The sequence below is a fragment of the Delphinapterus leucas genome, chromosome 15 (genome assembly GCF_059928025.1).
Source record: "Delphinapterus leucas isolate spDelLeu-1000000601 "Yukka" chromosome 15, BTC_Dleu_Yukka2, whole genome shotgun sequence".
In the NCBI taxonomy this organism is placed as follows: domain Eukaryota; kingdom Metazoa; phylum Chordata; class Mammalia; order Artiodactyla; family Monodontidae; genus Delphinapterus; species Delphinapterus leucas.
Genome location: NC_143143.1, coordinates 64,683,007 through 64,705,939, shown reverse-complemented (window position 1 = coordinate 64,705,939; position 22,933 = coordinate 64,683,007). Strand labels below are relative to the sequence as shown.

General features: G+C 38.5%; 1 protein-coding gene across 2 annotated transcripts in view; it reads left to right on the top strand.

Annotated features, from left to right (window-relative positions):
- The window catches only part of TRPC4AP (transient receptor potential cation channel subfamily C member 4 associated protein), a 78,128-nt gene that overhangs the window by 36,587 nt on the left and 18,608 nt on the right, over positions 1–22,933 (top strand). For both annotated transcript variants that reach the window (XM_030762928.2, XM_022592595.3), the window contains exons 7-8: positions 7,650–7,857; positions 16,344–16,529. In XM_030762928.2, the coding sequence (XP_030618788.2) occupies positions 7,650–7,857; positions 16,344–16,529 (394 nt within the window). The remainder of the gene's footprint in view (positions 1–7,649; positions 7,858–16,343; positions 16,530–22,933) is intronic.

Here is a 22,933-nt window from a genome sequence, read left to right as displayed (position 1 = left end):
CTGAGGAGGTAGGAGCAGCCTCTTAGATTTTCTGTTGCAGTGAAAAGAGTACCCATGTGCATCGTGGTGACCCCAGCTTTCATTTCTGTGTTTCTGCTGCCACTTTCCCCAGGCTCTGCTTGTTATTGCCCAGGCAGAAGATGCACAAGTGACCCATTGTCTGTAGGAAAACATTGGAGATGTGTGCAGGTCCCAGACAGACCCTTTGTGCCCTTTGATGAAAAGGCTTTGTTATTTTTCCAATAATTGTATGCACCAGTGTGTGAGAAGGGGCTTCCAGGGTGGAAACTCCAGACTCCCTGGCAGTCTTAGCATAAGACTCTAGGATTCCTCCTTCATAACTTTTCCTGCTTGTCCCTCATGCCCTCTTCCCCCCTCTCATACCTTTCTGTGTTGCCAAAAATAGTGATGAGTTCTGCTAGACATTATGGGTACCTTAGTGCAGTTTGAAAGGGGGATAGACACCATAAGAAAGTGGGAACACAAGCCACAAACTGGGAAAAGATATTTGCAACCCATGCAACTAACAAAAGATTGGTATTCAGAATTTATCATGGGGAATTCTCTGGTGGTCCAGTGGTTGAGACTCCGGGCTTCCACTGCAGGGAGCATGGGTTCAATGCTTGGTCAGGGAACTAAGATCCCGCATGTAGTGTGGCACGGCCAACAAACAAACAAAAACAACCATTAAAATAACCCCCAAAACAACAACAGAATTTATCATGAATTCTTGTGAATCAGCAAGGAAAAGACAAATGGCCCAGTAGAAAAATGGGCAATGATAGGAGCAAGCATTTTACAGAGGAGAAACAAATGATCCATAAAAAGAAGATGCTTAACTTCACTGATAATCAGGAAAATGCAAATAAGACCACAGTGAGAGAGCTCGAGAATGTGTATCACTGGAAACACTTACATTACTGCTGATACCTTTTTATATCAGCAGAATATATCTATTTTGTTTTCTAGTTGAACGTGGGCATACCCTGTGACCCAGCACCTAAGGAAGCACTGACCTGAGGGCCGAGGCGTCAGTATTGTGGTCTGGGTAACCTGTAACCTATGCCCAGGCACACTCGTGGGGAAGCTCAATTCCAGAACAGTGATTCTTAGAAATAAAAGCACTAAATTGAAGCCAGGAGGGTGTGAAATGAATTCAGTGGATCTACCAGCTAAATAGAAAAGATCAAAATGTATTGTGTAAGGGTATTGTTTAAGTTTTTGTTTCATATTTATACACATACATTCACCTGTGTATATTCACTGTGTTGTGATGGAAAATTTATTTTTTATTCTTGGACATTGTCAGAATGGTTTGGAAGCCACTGCCTCAGAAAAACTTCTGCACATGTGCATCAAGAAACACATAAGAAAGGTTATAGCATTATTGGTTAAGGGCAAAAAACTGAAACCAGGTCTCTGATCCGTCAACAGGAAAATGGATAAATGTCCTCTGTTCACACAATGGGATATTATACAATGACTATTGCTATAGGCAACAACATAGCTAAATCATAGAAATTATTATTTTTTTTTTTAAATTTTTTGTGGTACGCAGGCCTCTCACTGTTGTGGCCTCTCCCGTTGCGGAGCACAGGCTCCGGACGCGCAGGCTCAGCGGCTATGGCTCACGGGCACAGCCGCTCCGCGGCATGTGGGATCTTTCCGGGGCACGAACCCATATCCCCTGCATCGGCAGGCGGACTCTCAACCACTGCGCCACCAGGGAAGCCCCATAGAAATTATTGATAGAAGTCAGTTGCAGAAGATTGTATATAGTATATCTTTTTTTAAAATAGATCTTTATTGGTGTATAATTGCTTCATAATACTGTGTTAGTTTCTACTGTACACCAAAGTGAATCAGCCATATGCATACATATGTCCCCATATCCCCTCCCTCTTGCGTCTCCCTCCCATCCTCCCTATCCCACCCTCTAGGTCATCGCCAAGCACCGAGCTGCTATGCTGCTGCTTCCCACTAGCTAATTACTTTACATTCGGTAGTGTATATATGTCGATGCTACTCTCACTTTGCCCCAGCTTCCCCCTCCCACCCCATGTCCTCAAGTCCATTCTCTATGCCTACATCTTTATTCCTGCCCTGCAACTAGGTTCATCAGTACCATTTTTTTTTTTAGATTCGTTAGCATATGATATTTGTTTTTCTCTTTCTAACTTACTTCACTCTGTATGACAGACTCTAGGTCCATCCACCGCACTACAAATAACTCAATTTTGTTTCCTTTTATGGATGAGTAATATTCAGTTGTATATACGTGCCACATCTTCTTTATCCATTCATCTTTTGATGGACATTTAGCTTGGTTCCATGTCTTGGCTGTTGTAAATAGTGCTGCAGTGAACATTGTGGTATGTGTCTCTTTTTGAATTATGGTTTTCTCAGGGTATATGCCCAGTAGTGGGATTGCTGGGTCATATGGTAGTTCTATTTTTAGTTTTTTAAGGAACCTCCATACTGTTTTCCATAGTGGTTGTATCAATTTACATTCCCACCAATAGTGCAGGAGGGTTCCCTTTTCACCACACCCTTTCCAGCATGTGTTTCTAGATTTTTTGATAATGACCACTCTGTCTGGCATGAGATGATACCTCACTGTAGTTTTGATTTGCATTTCTCTAATAATTAGTGATGTTGACCATCTTTTCATGTGCCTTTTGGCCATCTGTATGTCTTCCTTGGTGAAATGTCTATTTAGGTCTTCCACCCATTTTTTAATAATTTAAAATTGCAAATATTTTCTCCCATTCTGAGGGTTGTCTTTTTGTCTTGTTTATGGTTTCCTTTGCTGTGCAAAAGCTTTTAAGTTTAATTAAATCCCATTTGTTTATTTTTGTTTTTATTTCCATTACTCTAGGAGGTGGGTCAAAAAAGATCTTGCTGTGGTTTATGTCAAAGAGTGTTTTTCCTATGTTTTCCTCAAAGAGTTTTATAGTGTCTGGTCTTACATTTAAGTCTTTAATCCATTTCGAGTTTATTTTTGTGTATGGTGTTAGGGAGTGTTTGAATTTCTTTCTTTTACATGTAGTGGTCCAGTTTTCCCAGCACCATTTATTGAAGGGGCTGTCTTTTCTCCATTGTTTGTTCTTGCCTCCTTGGTCGTAAATTAGGTGACCATAGGTGTGTGGGTTTATCTCCGGGCATTCTATCCTGTACCATTGATCTGTATTTCTGTTTTTGTGCCAGTACCATACTGTCTTGATTACTGTAGCTTTGTGGCATAGTTTGAAGTCAGGGCCCCTGATTCCTCCAACTCCATTTTTCTTTCTCAAGAATGCTTTGGCTATTTGGGGTCTCTTGTGTTTCCATATGAATTGTAAAATTTTTTGTTCTAATTCTGTGAAGAATGCCATTGGTAGTTTGATAGGGATTGTGTTGAATCTGTAGATTGCTTTGGGTAGTATAGTCATTTTCACAATATTGATTCTTCCTATCCAAGAACAATAGTGTATTTCTCCATCTGTTTATGTCATCTTTGATTTCTTTCATCAATGTTTTATAGTTTTCTGAGTACAAGTCTTTCTCCTCCTTAGGCAGGTTTATTCCTAGGTATTTTATTCTTTTTATTGCAATGGTAAATGGGAGTGTTTCCTTAATTTCTCTTTCTGATTTTTCATTGTTGGTGTCTAGGAATGCTGGAGATTTCTGTGCATTAATTTTGTATCCTTCAGCCTTACCAGATTTGTTGATTAGTTCTAGTAGTTTTCTGGTGGCATCTATAGGATTTTCTGTGGATAGTGTCATGTCATCTGCAAACAGTGACAGCTTTACTTCTTCTTTTCCAATTTGTATTCCTTTTATTTCTTTTTCTTCTCTGATTGCCATGGCTAGGACTTCCAAAACTATGTTGAATAATAGTGGTGAGAGTGGACATCCTTTTTTTGTTCCTAATCTTAGTGGAAATGCTTTCAGTTTTTCACCATTGAGTATGATGCTTGCTGTGGGTTTGTCATATAGGTAGGTTCCCTCTATGCCCATTTTCTGGAGAGTTTTTATCATAAATGGGTGTTGAATTTTGTTGAAAACTTTTTCTGCATCTATTGAGATGATCATATGGTTTTTATTCTTCAGTTTGTTAATATGGTGTATCACATTGATTGATTTGCGTGTGTTAAAGAATCCTTGCATCCCTGGGATAAATCCCACTTGATCATGGTGTATGATCCTTTTAATGTGCTGTTGGATTCTGTTTGCTAGTATTTTGTTCAGGTCTATAATTTTCTTTTTTTGTGATGTCTTTTTCTGGTTTTGGTATCAGGATGATGGTGGCTTCATAGAATGAATTTGGGAGTGTTTCTCCCTCTGAAATTTTTTGAAAGTATTTGAGAAGGATCAGTGTTAGCTCTTCTCTAAATGTTTGATAGTATTCGCCTGTGAAGCCATCTGGTCCTGGACTTCTGTTTGTTGGAAGATTTTTAATTACGGTTTCAATTTCATTACTTGTCATAGGTCTGTTTATATTTTCTAATTCTTCCTGGTTCAGTCTTGGAAAATTTTACCTTTCCAAGAATTTGTCCATTTCTATGTGGTTGTCCATTTTATTGGCATATAGTTGTTTGTAGTAGTTTGTAGTAGTCTCTTATAATCCTTTGTATGTCTGCAGTCTCAGTTGTGAATTCTCCTTTTTCATTTCTAATTTTATTGATTTGCGTCCTCTCCCTTTTTTTCTTGATGAATCTGGCTAAGGGTTTATCAATTTTGTTTATCTTCTCAAAAAAAAACAGCTTTTTTTTTTTTGACTGGTCTAAATACATAAACTTATTTTCCCCCTTACCTTCCTTTCTTTGGGAAAAGGAAAAAGGAAACATTACTCTGTCTACTCAGAGAGCAAGGAGAACAGCAGAACAGATGAAGGGGGACTGAACTTACTGACTCTTCTACCCGCTTCTGTTCTCTTTCAGCCTGTATGTTGTCCTTATAGGTGAGTGAGAGATGTTAGGATTTCAGCATGCTGCTCCTTAACTGGAATGGGGCAAGAAATGCTCCAGCTGTTTTAATCAGTGACGTTTATTAACACGTTTCAAGTGGCCAAAGTGTGCAGCCAGCACAATACCCAAAGCAATTAGATCATTCCTTTTTAAGACCAAGAAACTTTCTCTTGGTTTGATCTACTCCAAAATACCAAATACATAGATTTTGGAATAAACTCAAATAAATTGTAATTTACTTTCACCCAAAATTACACATCCTCTACCTAAGGACAAAGTCACTGCTCCTCTAAAGATACTGAGGGGAAGGGGAGTAGCTCAAATGAGTCTGTAATTTAAAATCACAACCAGAGAAGGAACACTTCAAGCACAATGGGGACATTCCATTGAAGAGCCACATTCATTTGGAATGTTTGTTTTGAAAACAACTCTTCTGGGGAATAAAGAACCAGCTTTTAGTTTTATTGATCATTGCTATTGTTTTATTCCTTTCTATTTCATTTATTTCTGCTCTGGTCTTTATGATTTCTTTCCTTCTACTCACTTCGGGTTTTCTTTGTTCTTCTTTCTCTAGTTGTTTTAAGTGTAGGGTTAGATTGTTTATTTGAGGTTTTTCTTGTTTCTTGAGGTGAGATTGAATTGCTGTAAACTTCCCTCTTTAGAACTGCTTTTGCTGCGTCCCATAGGTTTTGGGTCGTCGTGTTATCATTGTCATTTGTTTCTATGTATTTTTTAAATTTCTTCTTTGATTTCTTCAGTGATCTCTTGGTTATTTAGTAGCGCACTGTTTAGCCTCCATGTGTATAGTATATCATTTTTACAAAGCTCAAAAATAGGCAAACTCAAATCATACAAAAACTTTTTTTTAATGAAAAAGCAATAATAAACAAAATTCAGGATAGTGGTTACCTCTGGCCGAGAGAAAGGGAGATGTGATAGGAAAGGCACACATAGCTATTCACTTTGTTATGCTTTATAACATACGTTGTATCAAGTATTAAATAAAAATTAAAATATAACACAAAGAAGTGGGCCTGGAGGGTGTGGGGGGGGGACCTGGTTTGCAACCCATACACTAAGTTGGACAGGGCTAAAGGAACAGATGAGCTGGAAGTCCCAGTTTCCAATAATAACAATAACTAACATTTGTGTACTGGGAAGGCAAAGGTGGAAGAAGCTGCTCCCGAATAACCCCTCCACAGCCAACCAGAAATAGGAGTGAGATTCACAAGGGCTTCTAGGAATCATTCATTGGTTCAGTATACATTTACTGAGACCTACGCTACCAGGTTCTATGCACTGAGGCTCTGGAGAGGAGGTAAGATACACTCCTGACTCAAGGCAGTGTCAGTTTATTTGGGAAATTAGATGCAGGAACAGATAATTACAAGATCATGTTATATGTGCAGTGACAGAGAAATACCCAATCCAGTGGAAGTTAAGTACATTAGTGGGATGAAGGGTAGCAGGTATTATCTGAAGAATGTAAAGATGTTTCAGAAGGAGAGAAGATCATGTGATGTACAACATTTGTGGATATTAAGGAAGAAAGAAAATGAGAATATAACCAAATAACAAAAAGCATTTCATAAAATTAAGTACTCATTCATGATAAAAGCTAGGAATAGAAAGAAAATTCCTTAACTTGGTATTGGATATCTATTAAAACTTACAGCAAACATCAAACTAAACCTGAAACTTTGGAAATATTTCTAATAAGGAAAAAGAGGAGAAGGTCTGCTATCACTTACTCTAGATAATTGGTTACATGGGCATGTACACAAGGAGACACCTATAGGAATGTTCATTGCAACACTGTTTAATAGTGAAAAATTATAGTCCACCTAAACATACACATATTTAAAAAGAATGATTGAATAAATTGTGAATTAAAACAATGAGAAATGATTGAAGTAGACTTACTTGTATCAGTGTAGTTGAATCTCACTGTTGACCGTGAAGTATCATTCACACTGTGCATGCAGAACAAAACCATGTATTTTTGTTTTATTTTTTATTGAGGTATAATTGATTTACAGTATTATATTAGTTTCAGGTATACAACATAGTGATTCAAAATTTTTATAGATTATACTCCATTTAAAGTTATAAAATATTGGCTGTGTTCCCTGTGCTCTACAATATATCCTTGTAGCTTATGTATTTTATACATAGTAGTTTGTGAACAATACCATATATTTTTTGTGGAAATATTTGTAAGTGTGAAAACGTGTAGAAATAATAAACAGAGTTCAAAATAATGGTTACATCTTGGCGGGGAATGAAGTGAATGCAACCTGGTAGGGATACACAAGGACCTTCAGCTATATTTGAAATATTTTATGTCTTGAAAACATCTATGGCAATTTCTGATTGATAAAACTTAAGTGGTAGGCGTTTTTTTTAGGCAAAATGGGGCATATGAGCAAAGGTGGAGAGTAAGAATAGTGGTCCTCAAAGGGTTTAATCCTCAAACCAATCCTATGAGGTAGATTAGATTAGTCCCATTTGACAGAAGAGCAGACAAAGACTTAGGTTCCATGACTTACCTAAGGGTTGTGCAGCTGCGAATTGTGGAGCTGGGGTTTGAACCTAAGCGGTCTAGCTACCAAGCCCCATTCTTAGGGGAATGCAAAAGAGCAGCACATTCAATCTCAAATGAACTGAGCATGGGGATTGTTTTATTTGTGTCTTTTGTAGGAAATGATCCGACTAGATGAAGTCCCCAATCTGAGTTCCTTAGTATCCAATTTCGATCAGCAGCAGCTTGCTAATTTCTGCCGGATTCTGGCTGTCACCATTTCAGAGATGGATACAGGGAATGATGACAAGCATACGCTTCTGGCCAAAAATGCTCAGCAGAAGAAGAGCTTGAGCTTGGGGCCTTCTGCAGCTGAAATCAACCAAGGTAAAGTCTCTAAGTTGTCAGAATTTTGACATTGTAGTTCCGAGGTCCCTTCCTAAATCATCTAGCTTTTTCAGTATTTCTAGAGATTTGATCCATGTGAGGGCTCCTTGGGTCCACTTAGAGTATGTAAAATTTATATCTATGTATCTCTGCATTATTTTGGGGGACCAAGTCCATAGCCATCAGACTTTTTAATAGATCCAGAACCTCAAAAAAGTTAAGAACCATTATTTATCAGAATTCAAATTACATACGTTTTCTTCCACTGAGCCTTCCTTTATCCTATATGATAAATATAGATATAGATATATGAGATAGATATATGGAATATATATATATAGAGAGAGAGAGGGAGAGAGAGAGAGATACAGTCATACATCAGAGATACTGGGAGTTGGGTACCAGTATCTGTGACACTGCGATAAAGTGCATATTGCAATGGAGTCACACAAACTTTTTGGTTTCCCAGTGCATATAAAAGTTATGGTTACACTATATCATAGTCTATTATGTGCAATAGCATTACATCTAAAAAAAGTACATACTTTAATTAAAAACTACCTCATTGATTAAAGAGCTACCCATCATCTGAGCCTTCAGAGAGTCTTAAATAATCTCTTTGCCTCCATGTTGATGGCTGCTGACTCATAAGGGTGGTGATTGCTGAAGTTTGGGTGGCTGCGGCGATGTCTTAAAATAAGACAACAGTGAAGACTGCCACATTCATTGACTCCTGCTTTCATGAAGGATTTCTCTGTAGCAGGCAATGCTGTTTGATAGCATTTTACCCACAGTAGAACTTCCTTCAAAATTAGAGTCAGTCTTCTCAAACCCTGCTGCTGTTTTATCAACTAAGTTTATATAATATTCTAAATCCTTTGTCATTTCAACCTTTTTTTATTGAAGTATAGTTGATTTACAATGTTGTGTTAGTTTCTGCTTTCCAGCAAAGTGATTCAGTTATTTATATGTACACACTCTTTTTTTTTTTTTTTTTTTTTTTTTGCGGTATGCGGGCCTCTCACTGTTGTGGCCTCTCCCGTTGTGGAGCACAGGCTCCGGAAGCGCAGGCTCAGCGGCCATGGCTCACGGGCCCAGCCGCTCCACGGCATGTGGGATCTTCCCGGACTGGGGCACGAACCCGCGTCCCCTGCATCGGCAGGCGGACTCTCAACCACTGCACCACCAGGGAAGCCTTACATTCTTTTTTATAGTCTTTTCCATTATGATTTATCACAGGATATTGAATATAGTTCCCTGTGCTATACAGTAGGACCTTGTTGTTTATCCATTCCATATATAATAGTTTGCAACTGCTAATCCCCAACTCTCAAACCATCCCTCTCCCACTGGCCCTCCCCCTTGACTGTTGATTGCATCAACAGTCTTCCCAGCATCTTTGCCAGGAGTAGATTCTATCTCAAGAAGCCCTTTCTTTGTTCATCCATACTCTTCATCTGTTAAAGTTTTATCATAAGATTGCATCAATTCAGTCCCATCTTCAAGCTCCACTTCTAATTCTATTTCTCTTCCTGTTTCCACCACATCTGCAGTTACTTCCTCCACTAAAGTCTTGAACCCCTCAAAGCCATCCATGGGGGTTGGAATGAACTTTGTCCAAATTCCTGTTAATGTTGATACTTTGCCCTCTTCCCATGAAGCATGAATGTCCCTTATGGCATCTAGAACGGTGAATCCTTTCCAGAAGGTCCTTGTAGGGTTTTTACCCCCATCCTCCTTTCTTGTGACTTTGGGGGAGTTCTCATTTTACTAAATCATAAAATATACATTTTTTAAAACATGAATTTTATTATAACTAAATTATACCTCAAACCTAGTTTAAGCACGTGCATACACCTACACTGACAAAAGCTAACATTTGTTAAGCTCCTGTGTGTGGCAAACATTGAGCTAACTGCTTTACCTAGGAGTGATTTTGTTTAATCCTCCAAGCAGCCCTGTGAAATAGAGATTAGCATCCCCACTGCACAGCTTGGGAAACTGAGGGTCATACAGTTTCAGTAATGGATACCTGTGTGTGCTGAGGTACTAAGTAACTTTCATCTTGTAGTTTCCCATTTAGAGAATCTATTCTGGCAGGTTAGTTTTATCCTGTTGGTATCGATTACCTTCATGGACCTGTTTGTAAGCTGACAAGTAAAACCACCATTACCCATCATTCTTGGGGAATGAGGTATTCTAGTTAGTTGGGTTTTTAATTAACTGAGGGTTAACCCCAAGCCCAGTTTTCATTGATTTGGGGGATTGAAAAAAGGAAGCCTTTATAAAATGTCAAGGTTCACTTTCATACCTGTGTGGCTAACCCATGAGGTTATCTACATGTGATGTCAGCTTATAGCTTTTGGGATAAAGCTTTATTAAATGTTGTATTTTAGCACATGTTGTTGTACAGGGTCTAGTTCTTCCTGACTCTCTGACCATAATTCCTATCTCCTTGTCCCCCCACCTCACACACATTTTTCTCCAGTCAAATGCCCTAGGAAGGCCAAGGTGAACATAATTAAATTACAAGTGGATGAGAAAGATCTTAGTCCTTAGTGTTGTGTATCTTTAATTGAACTCCAGTACTGAATACTTTTATTTTTTTATTCCTTTAATTAATTTTTATTGGAGTATAGTTGATTTACAGCGTTGTGTTAGTTTCTGCTGTACAGCAAAGTGAATCAGTTATACATATATCCACTTTTTTTTTTAGATTCTTTTCCCATAAAGGTCATTACAGAGTATTGAATAGAGTTCCCTGTACTATACAGTAGGTTCTTATTAGTTATCTATTTTATATATACTAGTGTGTATATGTCAATCCCAAGCTCCCAATTTATCCTTCCCCCCATCCCCTTGGTAACCGTAAGTTTATTTTCTACATCTGTGACTCTATTTCTGTTTTGTAAATAAATTCACTTGTACCATTTTTTTAGATTCCACATGTAAGCGATATCATATGATATTTGTCTTTCTCTGTCTGACTTACTTCACTCAGTATGACAATCTCTAGGTCCATCCATGTCACTGCCAATGGCATTATTTCATTCTTTTGTGTGGCTGAGTAATACTCCATTGTATATATGTACCACATCTTCTTTATCCATCCGTCCATTGATGGACATGTAGGTTGCTTCCATGTCCTGGCTGTTGTAAATAGTGCTGCAATGAACATTGGGGTGCATGTGTCTTTTCAGATTATGGTTTTCTCTGGATATATGCCCAGGAGTGGGATTGCTCTATTTTTAGTTTTTTAAGGAAATAGAGGTATGTGTAATAGTCAGCTTTGGCTGTCATAACAGGATAGCACAGACTGGGTGGCTTAAACAGCAGAAATTAGTTTCTCACAGTTTTGGAGGCTAGAGGTCCAAGATTAAAGTGCCATCAGCAGTGGTTTTTTGTGAGGCCTCTCTTCCTGGCTTGCAGATGGCCACCTTCTCACCGTGTCCTCATGTGTCCTTTTCTCTGTACATGCACAAAGAGAGCTCTGGTGTCTCTTCCTCTTATGTAAGGACACCAATTCCTATCAGATTAGGGCCCCAGTCTTACGACCTCATTTAATTACCGCCCTAAAGGCTCTGTCTCCAGATATAGTCATATTGTGGATTAAGGCTTCAACATACGAATTTCAGGGGGGACACAATTCAATCCATTTTAGTATGGAAAGCTGAAGTGTGTAGGACGTTGCCGAAAAGTTTTTGTTTTGTTTTTAATAAACTGCAGCTGTGAAATAGTTTTCTTGGCCAGCAAAATGATGTCTTATGCTATCTTCCTGGAGCTTAGATAATAAAAATGTTAGAGAACTTCTTAGGCTTCTCAGAAAGTACCAGTTATCTCTTCTGTTGATTCAGGTAAGAACAAATGGATCCATCTGCAGGGAAAAAAATCACTCACAATGTTAGTCAGATGTAGGTGAAGCCACAGGCCTGGTAATTATCAATTTATAGGTGACACCTATATATGCTGATTTACACAGCATATGAGCTAATTCAGAATCATCTCAGAGAGCTGGAAAGCAGAGCCTAAACTGCAACAGGAAAATTTACAGGAGTGTTTGGGAAATACTAACGTTTTAACAAATAAGAGGAGAGAAGAGGTCTGCTTTTGCAGAAATTATTGGAAGTTGTGGGTGTTTTAGCTGTCAACCTGTTTAACGTTAACCAGCAGTGCATGTGGTAGCTACTGATAAAGCTGTGAGAAGTACAAAGACCATACGATGCTGGGGTGCCAGTCCCCTGAGATTGTGTATAAGTTGGTGAATATAATGGGCCAGTGAGTTTTTCCTGGGGAGAGAATCCAAAACTTTCATCAGCTTTTCAAGAGATGAGTGACTAACAAAAGCTCAGGAATATCTGGGGTGGAAGTCAGTCTCAGAACCCTGAATACTGGGTAGGTTACATCTGAAGGTCTGTGTTTAGTGTGCAGGGTGTGAAGACTAGGTCTTAGGAACTGCCCTGTGAGGAACAGTTAGAGAAACTGGAGCTATTTACCTGGAGAAACGAGGTGTGACTAAAAATCCATCTTTTTGAAATTTTTCAAAATTAGAAATTTTTAGAAATCCAAACTCTTCATTTATTTAGTTTATTTTTTGGGGAAAAAATTATAGTTTTTGTTTGTTTGTTTGTTTTAAATTCACAAACTACAGAGGAACAGCAGGTGTACGGTAGAAAGTTTGTTCCCATCCCAGTGGTGACCTATTACCAGCTTCTCATTTGTCCCTCCAGGGATACTCTGTACGTGACCAGTTACGGGGTGGAGGAGGGAAGAAGAGAAGACTGGCTCCTTTCTGTTTGTACTGATGGTGATGTAAAATAAGCACCATTCTGCCCCTGGCTCTTTTCACTTAACTTTATCTTGCAAAGCATCCGTTCCAGTACATACAGAATTATCTGATTCCTTTTTACAACTGGATAGTATTCTAGTATATGGGCGTAGCATAATTTATTTAATCAGTCCCCTGTTGATGGAAATTTGTTTTACCTCAAGTCTTTTTTCCTACAAATAACAGCCTTGTGTATGGGGTTTAATGTGCTGGATATTTGCCTTTTAAACTTTGATAGATATTAACAGATTTACCTTCCATAGAAATTACTAGTTCATCTTTCCACCCTGTATACCCTTCCCAGTACAGGGCCTTTTTCAACTTCTTGATATTTGTCAAACTTGATAAGGAAAAAAATGGTATCTCAAAAAAAAAAAAATCTATCTCAGTATGTTTTTTTTTAATTGAGGTGAAAGTCACATTAAAAAAATTAACCATTCAGTGGTTTATAGTACATGTACAATTTGTGCAGCCACCATCTAGTTCCAAAACATTTTCATCACCCCAAAAGGAAACCCTGTACACATTCAGCAGTTATTCTTCATTACCCCCAACCCCTGGCAACCATCTGCTTTCTGTTGGATTTATCTATTCTGGGTATTTCATATAAATGAAATTTTTAAAATGTGATCTTTTGTATCACATATCATACCTCTTTCACTTATCGTGATGTTTTTGAGGTTCATCAGTGCTGTTGCATGTCAGTATTTCATTCTTTTTTATGGCTGAATAATATTCTTTGTGTGTACATACGAATTTGTGAAACGTGTACATACCAATTTGTGAAACACTGATGGACATTTGGGTTATTTCCACCTTTTGACTGTTGTGAATAGTGCTGCTCTGAACACATGCATACACAGGTATTTGTTTGAGCACCTGTTTTCACTTTTGGGTGTGAACTTAGGATGGAATTGCTAGGTCATATGGTAATTCTATATTTAACTTTTTGAGGAGAAGTTAATTTCAGTGTAGTTGGTTTTTTTTTTTAAGATTGTTTTGATTTGGACCATTTTTAAAGTCTTTATTGAACTTGTTACAATATTGCTTCTGTATTATGTTTTGGTTTTTTGGCCATGAGGCATGTGGGATCCCAACTCCCCGACCAGGGATTGAACCCACAGCCCCTGCATTGGAAGGCATATAGTCCCAACCACTGGGCCACCAGGGAGGTCCCTCAGTGTAGTTTAATTCACCTTTTTTTTATTAACGCAGTCACACATTATTTTATAGTCACTCGCTAATTTATAGAGAATGGAGAGGGGGCTAAGATGATTTGCCAAGCTCTGTGCTGGCACTAAATTCATATGACTTCATATAATCCTCCTAACTACTTTGTTTTTATTTATTTTATTTTTAAAGAATTTTCTTTAATGTTGTATTCTTTTAAGGTTTACTTTAAAATTTTTTATTATGGGAAACTTCACACATATAAAAACAGAGACATATATATGACAGTGTAATGATCCCCATTTACCTACTACCTACCTTCAACAGTTATCAACTGATGGCCTTTTTTTTTTTGCGGTACGCGGGCCTCTCACTGTTGTGGCCTCTCCCGTTGCGGAGCACAGGCTCCGGACGCACAGGCTCAGCGGCCATGGCTCACGGGCCTAGCCGCTCCGCAGCATGTGGGATCTTCCCGGACCATGGTTCAAACCTGTGTCCTCTGCATCGGCAGGCGGATTCTCAACCACTGCACCACCAGGGAAGCCCCTGCTGGCCTGTCTTTATCTCTACCCTCATTTACTCCTACCATCCTCACTTTGGATTATTTTGAAGCATATCCCAGACATTGTAAGATTTCACTTGCATACATTTCAGTGTTTCTATAAGATAATTACTCTTTAAACCATATTGTACACTCCCAAATTAATATCTTGATATTTTGAAATATCTAGTTGTTTATTAATTTTTGATTCAATGATACATTTACATGATTCAGAAAATCTACAGATTCAAAAAGTTGTTCACTGAAAAGTACCCCTCCCACTGTATTCCCAGTGGCGTTATTCTCTTTGCCTTTGGCAAACCACTGTTTTCTATCCTTAAGAAGATCTAATGCATACACAAGCAAATACGTACAGGCGTTAGCTTTATTTTAAAGAAGGTTAAATTTTGGAGCCAAGATTTGAACCTGGATTCCCTGCCTTCAAAGTTTATTATGTTCTTTATGCTGACCAGAATTTCTGTCTTACTCATCATTGTCAGTAAAATGCGACTGGTGCAAATAGGAGCTGGGTAATTATTCAGTTTCTTTCTTTACCTTAAAAAGAAAGAAAGAAAAGGCTTATCTTTCTTCTTCCTGCTAGTATGTGTGTGTTATAGGAAAATCAAACCATAGTTAAGTAGTTTTTGTTTGTTTTTTGCGGTACGCAGGCCTCTCACTGTTGTGGCCTCTCCCGTTGCGGAGCACAGGCTCCGGACGCGCAGGCTCAGCGGCCATGGCTCACGGGCCTAGCCGCTCCGTGGCATGTGGGATCTTCCCGGACCAGGGCATGAACCCATGTCCCCTGCATCGGCAGGCGGACTCTCAACCACTGCGCCACCAGGGAAGCCCCAGTTAAGTAGTTTTAAAAGAAGCATTTATATCCTCTCCTACTCAGGAACAGCCACAATAAATACCTTGGTATATATCCTTCTGTTCTTTATCTGTGTATATGTATATTATGTGCATATTTTAAAGAAGAAAACTTTAAAAATTTTAAAGAAAATGGGCTTAAGCCAATACTGTTTAGTAATTTACTTCCTTGGGGCTTCCCTGGTGGCACAGTGGTTAAGAATCCGCCTGGCAGTGCAGAGGGCACAGATTCGATCCCTAGTCTGGGAAGATCCCTCATGCCGCGGAGCAGCTAAGCCCGTGCGCCACAACTACTGAGCCTGCACTCTAGAGCCTGCAAGCCACAACTGCTGAGCCCGTGTGCCACAACTACTGAATGAAACCCATGCGCCTAGAGCTCATGCTCCACAACTACAACAAGAGAAGCCACCGCAATGAGAAGCCCGCGCACTGCAAGGAAGAGTAGCCCTTGCTCACCACAACTAGAGAGAGCCCACACACAGCAACGAAGACCCAACGCAGCCAAAAAAAAAATAAATAATAAATAAATTTTTATAAAAATCACTAAAATAATAATAATAATTTACTCCCTTAACAAGTAAATTCAAACATCTTTCTGGAGTTGCTGTATAAAGATGTGTGTGTCATTGTTCTTAGTGTCTGTGTGTTGTATTCCACTGCATGGATGTATCATTTAATCAGTATGCTATTAATGAACATATAGTTATCTCTACCTTTTTGCTGTTATAGAAACCACACCAATGAACCTCTCTATACAGGTATCTATGTATATATAATTAGTTATTTCTTTATGGTAATTCCCCAGAAATGGACCTCCTAGCTCAGAGACACACAGATTTACGGCGTAAAGGTTATTCTAGTTTATAGTCCCATCAGTAGATATGAGTCTGTTTCCCTGCACCTGCTAAAATTGAATTTGTTTTTATAACTTTATTACTATTTTACCTTGGGTTGGCATTTCATTTTAAAGGGAAGCTCTGACTAACTGCTGTCAGATTAAGGTGAGAAGCTGGTTGTTTGTTGAGTGCTTTAGAGCTGGTCTCTGTTTTGACATTTCCTCTTTTGTTCTTTCCTCGACAGCGGCCCTTCTCAGCATCCCTGGCTTTGTCGAGCGGCTTTGCAAGCTGGCAACTCGAAAGGTGTCAGAGTCAACGGGCACAGCCAGCTTCCTTCAGGAGTTGGAGGAGTGGTACACCTGGCTAGACAATGCTTTGGTGCTAGATGCCCTGATGCGAGTGGCTAATGAGGAATCTGAGCACAATCAAGGTACTTGGGATGGGTCTCCTGAGAGGTGGGGAGCATTCCTTTGGGTTCCTAGAGCCATTCTTGCACTCTTTTCCAAGCAGAATAAGTTGAAATTTGCTCAAAGTAGAACTTCCCTCAGGGCAGTCCTGGATCATGATGGTTAAGACTTTTGATAGCCAGTGACAGAACCTCTTTGAGCTTCCTTAAAGCAGACCTGATTTCAGGGACAGGGGCTTTGTTGCAAAACCCAAGGAATCAACTGGAAACATTACTGGAGCATTTCTAGGAACCCAGAGGGTTCTTTCTCTGTTTCCACTTCTTTCTACATGTTTCTTTAGTCTTATCTTTCCTCCGTTCTGACAAGTAGACTGCCTAGTAAATGTGTGTACTCCTAGTCTCAGCTCCAGCTCCCTGATGAACTACTGTGGCCTGTTTTGGGTGAGGTGCTCAACCCAAAGCATTTGACTCTGGGGTCAAATTGTACAAACCCAGGAATTCCCACTGGAATCATGCAGATAAAAGTGAAGGGAGGAGTTTCGTTCCTGGGATGGCAGTGTGTGGAGCTCCGTGGACCTGCTTGGTCAGTGAAACTAAACAAACCCTGTATACAACAGCAGCAACAACAAACATCCACATAAAGTCTGTGGAAGTTCTCAGAGTGTACAGCAAGTGGGGAAGCATTTCTTCTAGAAAATCTACTAAAATTTAGTGAGAACATTGAGAGCCTATGACACTAGAATTCCTGCTTGATGCAGGTTCCACTCTGGACAGGTGTGGCCTAAAAGACAGGGCTCCCTCAGCTTCCAAACAAGGAATACAGAATCTCACTGGAAGAGGCAGGCTACCAGTTTTTCTCATCCCTTCCAGCTCCGAGTGGAAGAGGCTAAATTCTTGATGAATATAGCCAAGAGGGCAGGGGCTCCTTTCTTTCTCCCTCCCCTCCCCTCCCCTCCCCTCCCCTCCCCTCCCCTCCCCTCCCCTCCCCTCCCTCCCCTCCCTCCCCTCCCTCCCTCCCTCCATCCCTTTTCTCAACTTTCTTGAGATATAATCAACACATAATATTGCGTACGTTTGAATTGTACAATGTGTTGATTTTATACATTTATATATTGTAGAATGATTACCACTGTAGCAGTAACTAACACCTCTCTCCCATCACATAATTACTATTTCTTTTTTTCTGGTGAGAATATTTAAGATCTGTTCTCTTAGCAACATTCAATTATATGATATAGTATTATTGGCTATAATCACCATCCTATACACTGGATACCCAGAATTTGTTAATCTTCTAACTGGAAGTTTGTGTTCTTTGACCAGTAACTCCCCATTTCCCCACCACCACCACCACTAGTAACCACCACTAGCTGTTTCTCTGAGCTTTTTTAGATTCTACATTAAATGATATCATACAGTATTTGTCTTTCTCTGACTTATTTGATTTAGCATAATGCCAGGGGCTCCTTCCCTCCACCCACCTCCATACTGTACTCATAGTACAGAAGCTCTACCCAGGCCCAGTAGGCCAAGAATTCTATGGCCCTTATTGCCCTTGCCCCAGCTCTCTTGTAGGACAGAGGTTCCACTATGTAGGGAGAGGCAAGCTGAGGAGGCTATAGAGGCTACCTATCCTGCTCAGAGTAATAGCACTGAGATTTTGCCAGGGGGAGAGGTAATAGGTAAGAACAGAATGTTGGGAAGTTTGAGGTCAAGGTCATTCTCAGAAACAGTGTAGATTTTGGTGGTAAGAAAATAAAAGGAGCTCTTTTTAATTGAGAACAAAAAGCCAAACCGTATGCCAGCTAATTCACCAGAGAGAACCAAGGAAAGAGGTGGCTAAGAAGAACTTAAAGCTGAGGTCAAAACCTCAGTCTCAAAAACTACCCCTGCCTGAATTTAATTGAATCAGACTTTGGAGCAATTTATGCCTCAAGGCATTGTCAAAAACAGTAGAGCATTCAGCCAGCAGTTAGTGGAGCCTGACAACTGAGTTTCATACTAGATGAGGCAGAAAGTTTAACAGAGATATCAAGGAAAGAGCCAGACAAAGAGAGCCCTGCTAAAACACTGTCATCCAGGGACACACGCCCAAGGCTGCACTCTTTGCCAAATGGCCTCATCAGTCCTCAGAGAAATAGACTTTACTGAAATAGGCTAGCCAGGGCATTAAAACAAATAAACAAGAAAACAACCACAAGCCCTGAAAGAAGAAAGAGGGAAGAGTATCAAGAGTTGCTACAGTATTTACTTAAAATGTCCAGTTTTTAACAAAAATCGAGACATGCAAAGAAACAGGAAAGTATGACACAAACGTAGGAGAAAGCAGGCAACAGAAATTGCCTGTGAGAGAGCCCACATACCAGAATTAACAAAGACTTCAAAGCAGCCATTATAAATATGGTCAAAGAACTAAAGAAACTATCCTCAAAGAAGCAGTGATGACAATGTGTCATCAAATAGAGAATATTAATAATGAGATAAGAGATATAAAAAGCTAAATGGAAGTTCCAGAGATGAAAAATACAATAACTGGAATGAAAAGTTCACTGAGAGAGAGAAAGGAACAGAAAAAAATAGAAATAATAGCTGAAAACTTCCCAAATATGATTAATGTACACATCTGAGAAGTTCAAAGAACTGCAAGTAGAATAAACTCAAAAGATTTACACCCATTCACATCATAATGAAAATGCTGACAGAGAAAATCTGGAAAGTAGCAAGGGAAAAATGACTCATCATGTTCAAGAGTATCCCAGTAAGATTATCAGCTTACTTCTCATCAGAAATGATAGAGGCCAGAAGGGAGTGGGATGACATATTCAAAGTGCTGGGAAAAAACTCAGCCAAGAATTACATCCAATAAAACCTTCTTTCAAAAATGAAGGTGAAATAAACAGCTTTCTAGATAAGCAATAACTTAGGGAATTCACTACTAGCAGACCTGCCTTAGGAGAAATACTGGCTGAAAGCAAGTTACCTCAGCCAGTGATTCAAATTCACACAGCAAAAAAATGGAGGATCAGTGAAGGTAATTGTATAATAATAAAAGACAATATATGTGCATCTTTCTTCTCCTTAACTAATTTCAAAAGCAGTTGTATAAAACTATGTGTTTATAGTTACATTGTTGAACCTATAACATATAGAAATGTAATATATTTGACAATAACAGGTCAAAGAAGGTGGGTGGACCCAAAGTTCTATTGGAGTAAGGAAATTGGACAAGGTGGTAACTCGGATTGACAGGAACCAGTGAAGAAAATCAAAATGGTAAATAAGAGGGTCACTATAGCAGAGCAGACTCTGTAAATATTTACTTGCTCTCCTTTCTTTTCTCAGCTGCTTTAATGGACATAAAATTTTATAAAGTAATAATTATAACAGTGTATTGTGTAACAATGTATACAGTGTATTGTACAGTATATTGTGTTGTTTGGCTTTTAGCATATGTAGATGTAGTATGCATAATAATAGCACAAAAAGGGGGAAGAGGGAGCTCTGGGAGCCCTGGAATTAAGTTAATTTATATCTGAAAAAGAGTCTGTCAAGTTAAGATGCATCTGGCAGGCAAGCCTTGTAGCAACTGCTAAGAAAGTAACTTTAGAAATATAGTGAGAAAGTCATTAAAGGAATTACAATGTTATACTAGAAAATATTTACTTAATGCAAAAGAAAGTGTTAAAGGAAAACTAAAGGGGGCTTCCCTGGTGGCGCAGTGGTTGAGAGTCCACCTGCCGATGCAGGGGACGCAGGTTTGTGCCCCGGTCCGGGAGGATCCCACATGCCACAGAGTGGCTGGGCCCGTGAGCCATGGCTGCTGAGCCTGTGCATCCGGAGCCTGTGCTCCGCAATGAGAGAGGCCACAACAGGGAGAGGCCTGCGTACTGCAAAAAAAAAAAAAAAAAACCTAGAGGAATTTTAAAAAGTGAGCTATATAGAAGACAAAAAGTAAAAGGCAGAAGTAAATCCAACTTTGTCAGTAATAACATTAAATGTGAATGGATTAAATAATTCATTCAAAAAACAGATTGTCATGTTGGATTTTTTTAAAAAGATCCAATTATATACAGCCTACGGGATACACATTTTCTATTCAAAGGTAGAGATAGGTTGAAAGTAAATGACAGAAGAAGATGTATCATGCAAAGGACAACCATAAGAAAACTGTAGTGGCTGTACTAAGAGTGACTTTAAAACAAAAATGTTATCAGAGATTTAAAAAATAGATTTTATAATAATATAAAAGGGTGAATCTATCAAGATATAACAGCCTGTGTATCTAACAACAGAGCCAAAAATAAGTAAATGAAGCAAACCCAACAGATTCAAAGAGAGAAATAGGCAGTTCAACATAATAGTTGGAGACTTTAATAACCCATTTTCAATAGTGGACAACTATATAGAGGATCAGCAAGGAAATAGAAGACTTGAGCCACACTGTAAGCCAACTAGACTAAACTGATATATATATAGAACACTGCACCCAACAACTGTAGAGAACATATTCTTCTCAAGTACACATGGAATGTTCTCCAGGATGGACCATATGCTAGGCCTTAAAAAAAAAAGAACAACTCAGGAAAGTTAAAAGGATTAAAATTGTACAAAGTAAGTACTCCAATCGCAAGGGAGAGATATTAGAAATTAATAGCGAAAGAAATTTGGGAAATTCACAAATGTATGGAAATTAAGCAGTAAATAACTGATGGTTCAAAGATAAAATCACAAAGGAAACTAGAAGATATTTTGAGATGAATGAAAATGAAAGCACAACATACCAAACTTATGGAATGCAGCTAAAGGATGCTTATAAATTTATAGCTGTAAATGCCTACGTTTAAAAAGAGCTCAAAAAATAACCTAACTTTCCACCTTAAATCATTGAAAAAAGAAGAGCAAACTATATTCCCAAAGCAAACAGAAGAAATAATAGGATTGGACTGGAAATTAATGAAATAGAGAATAAAAAAACAATAGAGAAAATCCACAAAACCAAAAGTTGGTGCTTTGAAAAGGTCAACAAAATTGACAAACCTTTAGCTACACTGACCAAGCAAAAAAGGGACAAGTTCAAATTACTAAAATCAGGAATGAAAGAGGGTATATTATAACCAACCTTACAAAGATTTTTAAAAAGGACTCTAAGAGAATACTATAAACAACTGTATGCCAATAAACTAGATAACCTAGATGAAATGGAAGAATTATAAGAAAGATGCAAACTCCTGCAACTGACTCAAGAAGAAATAGAAAATCTGAACAGACCTATAACCAGAGATTGCATTAGTGATGAAAAACTACCCCAAAGACAAGCCCTGGCCCAAAAGGCTTCACTGGTTAACTCTACCAACCATTTAAAGAAGTAACACCAGTACATCACAGACTCTTCCATAAAATAGAAGAGGAAAGAACTTTGCTTAACTCATTCTATGAAGCCATATTACCCTGATACCAAAACGAGACCAAAAGAAAAAAAGACATCACAAGGAAATTACAGACTAATGTGTTTTACAAGTATAGAGGCAAAACCGCTCAACAAAATACTAGCAAACAAAATACAGCAGCAAAAACGGATTATATACCTGATCAAGTGTATATACATAATTAAGTGGGATTTATGCAAGGTTGGCTCAGTATATGAAAATCAATTTAATATAGCATATCAATAGAATAAAGGACAAAAACTACATGATTATTTCAATAGATGCAAAAAAAGCATTTGACAAACTCCATCTTCATGATAAAAACATTCAAACTCGGAATAGAAGGGAATTCCTCAGCCTGTTAAAAAGCATCTACAGAAAACCCACAACCAACATTATACTTAACAGCTGAAGACTGAAAAGCTTTTCCCTCACTAAGATCAGAACAAGACAAAGATATCTGCTCTTACCACTTGTATTCAACATTGTACTGGAGGTTCTGGCTAGGTGGTTAGGCAAGAAAAAGAAATAAAAGGCATCCACATTAGGAAGAAGTAAAACTATCTCTAGTCACAGATGATGTGATCTTTTATATAGAAAAACCTTAGGATCCACTGAAACACCGCTAAACCAATAAACAAGTTCATTCAACACAGTTTCAGGATGGAAGATCAGTATACAAAAATCACTTGTATTTCTATACAGTAGTAATGAACAGACCAAAAATGAAATTAAAACAATTTCATTTAAAGGAGCATCAAAAAATAAAATAGTGATAAATTTAGCAAAGAAATATAAAACTTATACTCTGAATTCAAAGTGCAAAACATCACTGTTACTGAAAGAAAGAAAACCTAAATGAATGTAAAGACAGCTTATGTTCATGAATCAGAAGAGTCAGTATTGTTAAAGTAGCAATATTTCACACCTTGATCTACAGATCTATCTACAGATTCAACATGGTCCCTATCACAATCCCCTCTGGCTCTTTTGCAGAAATGG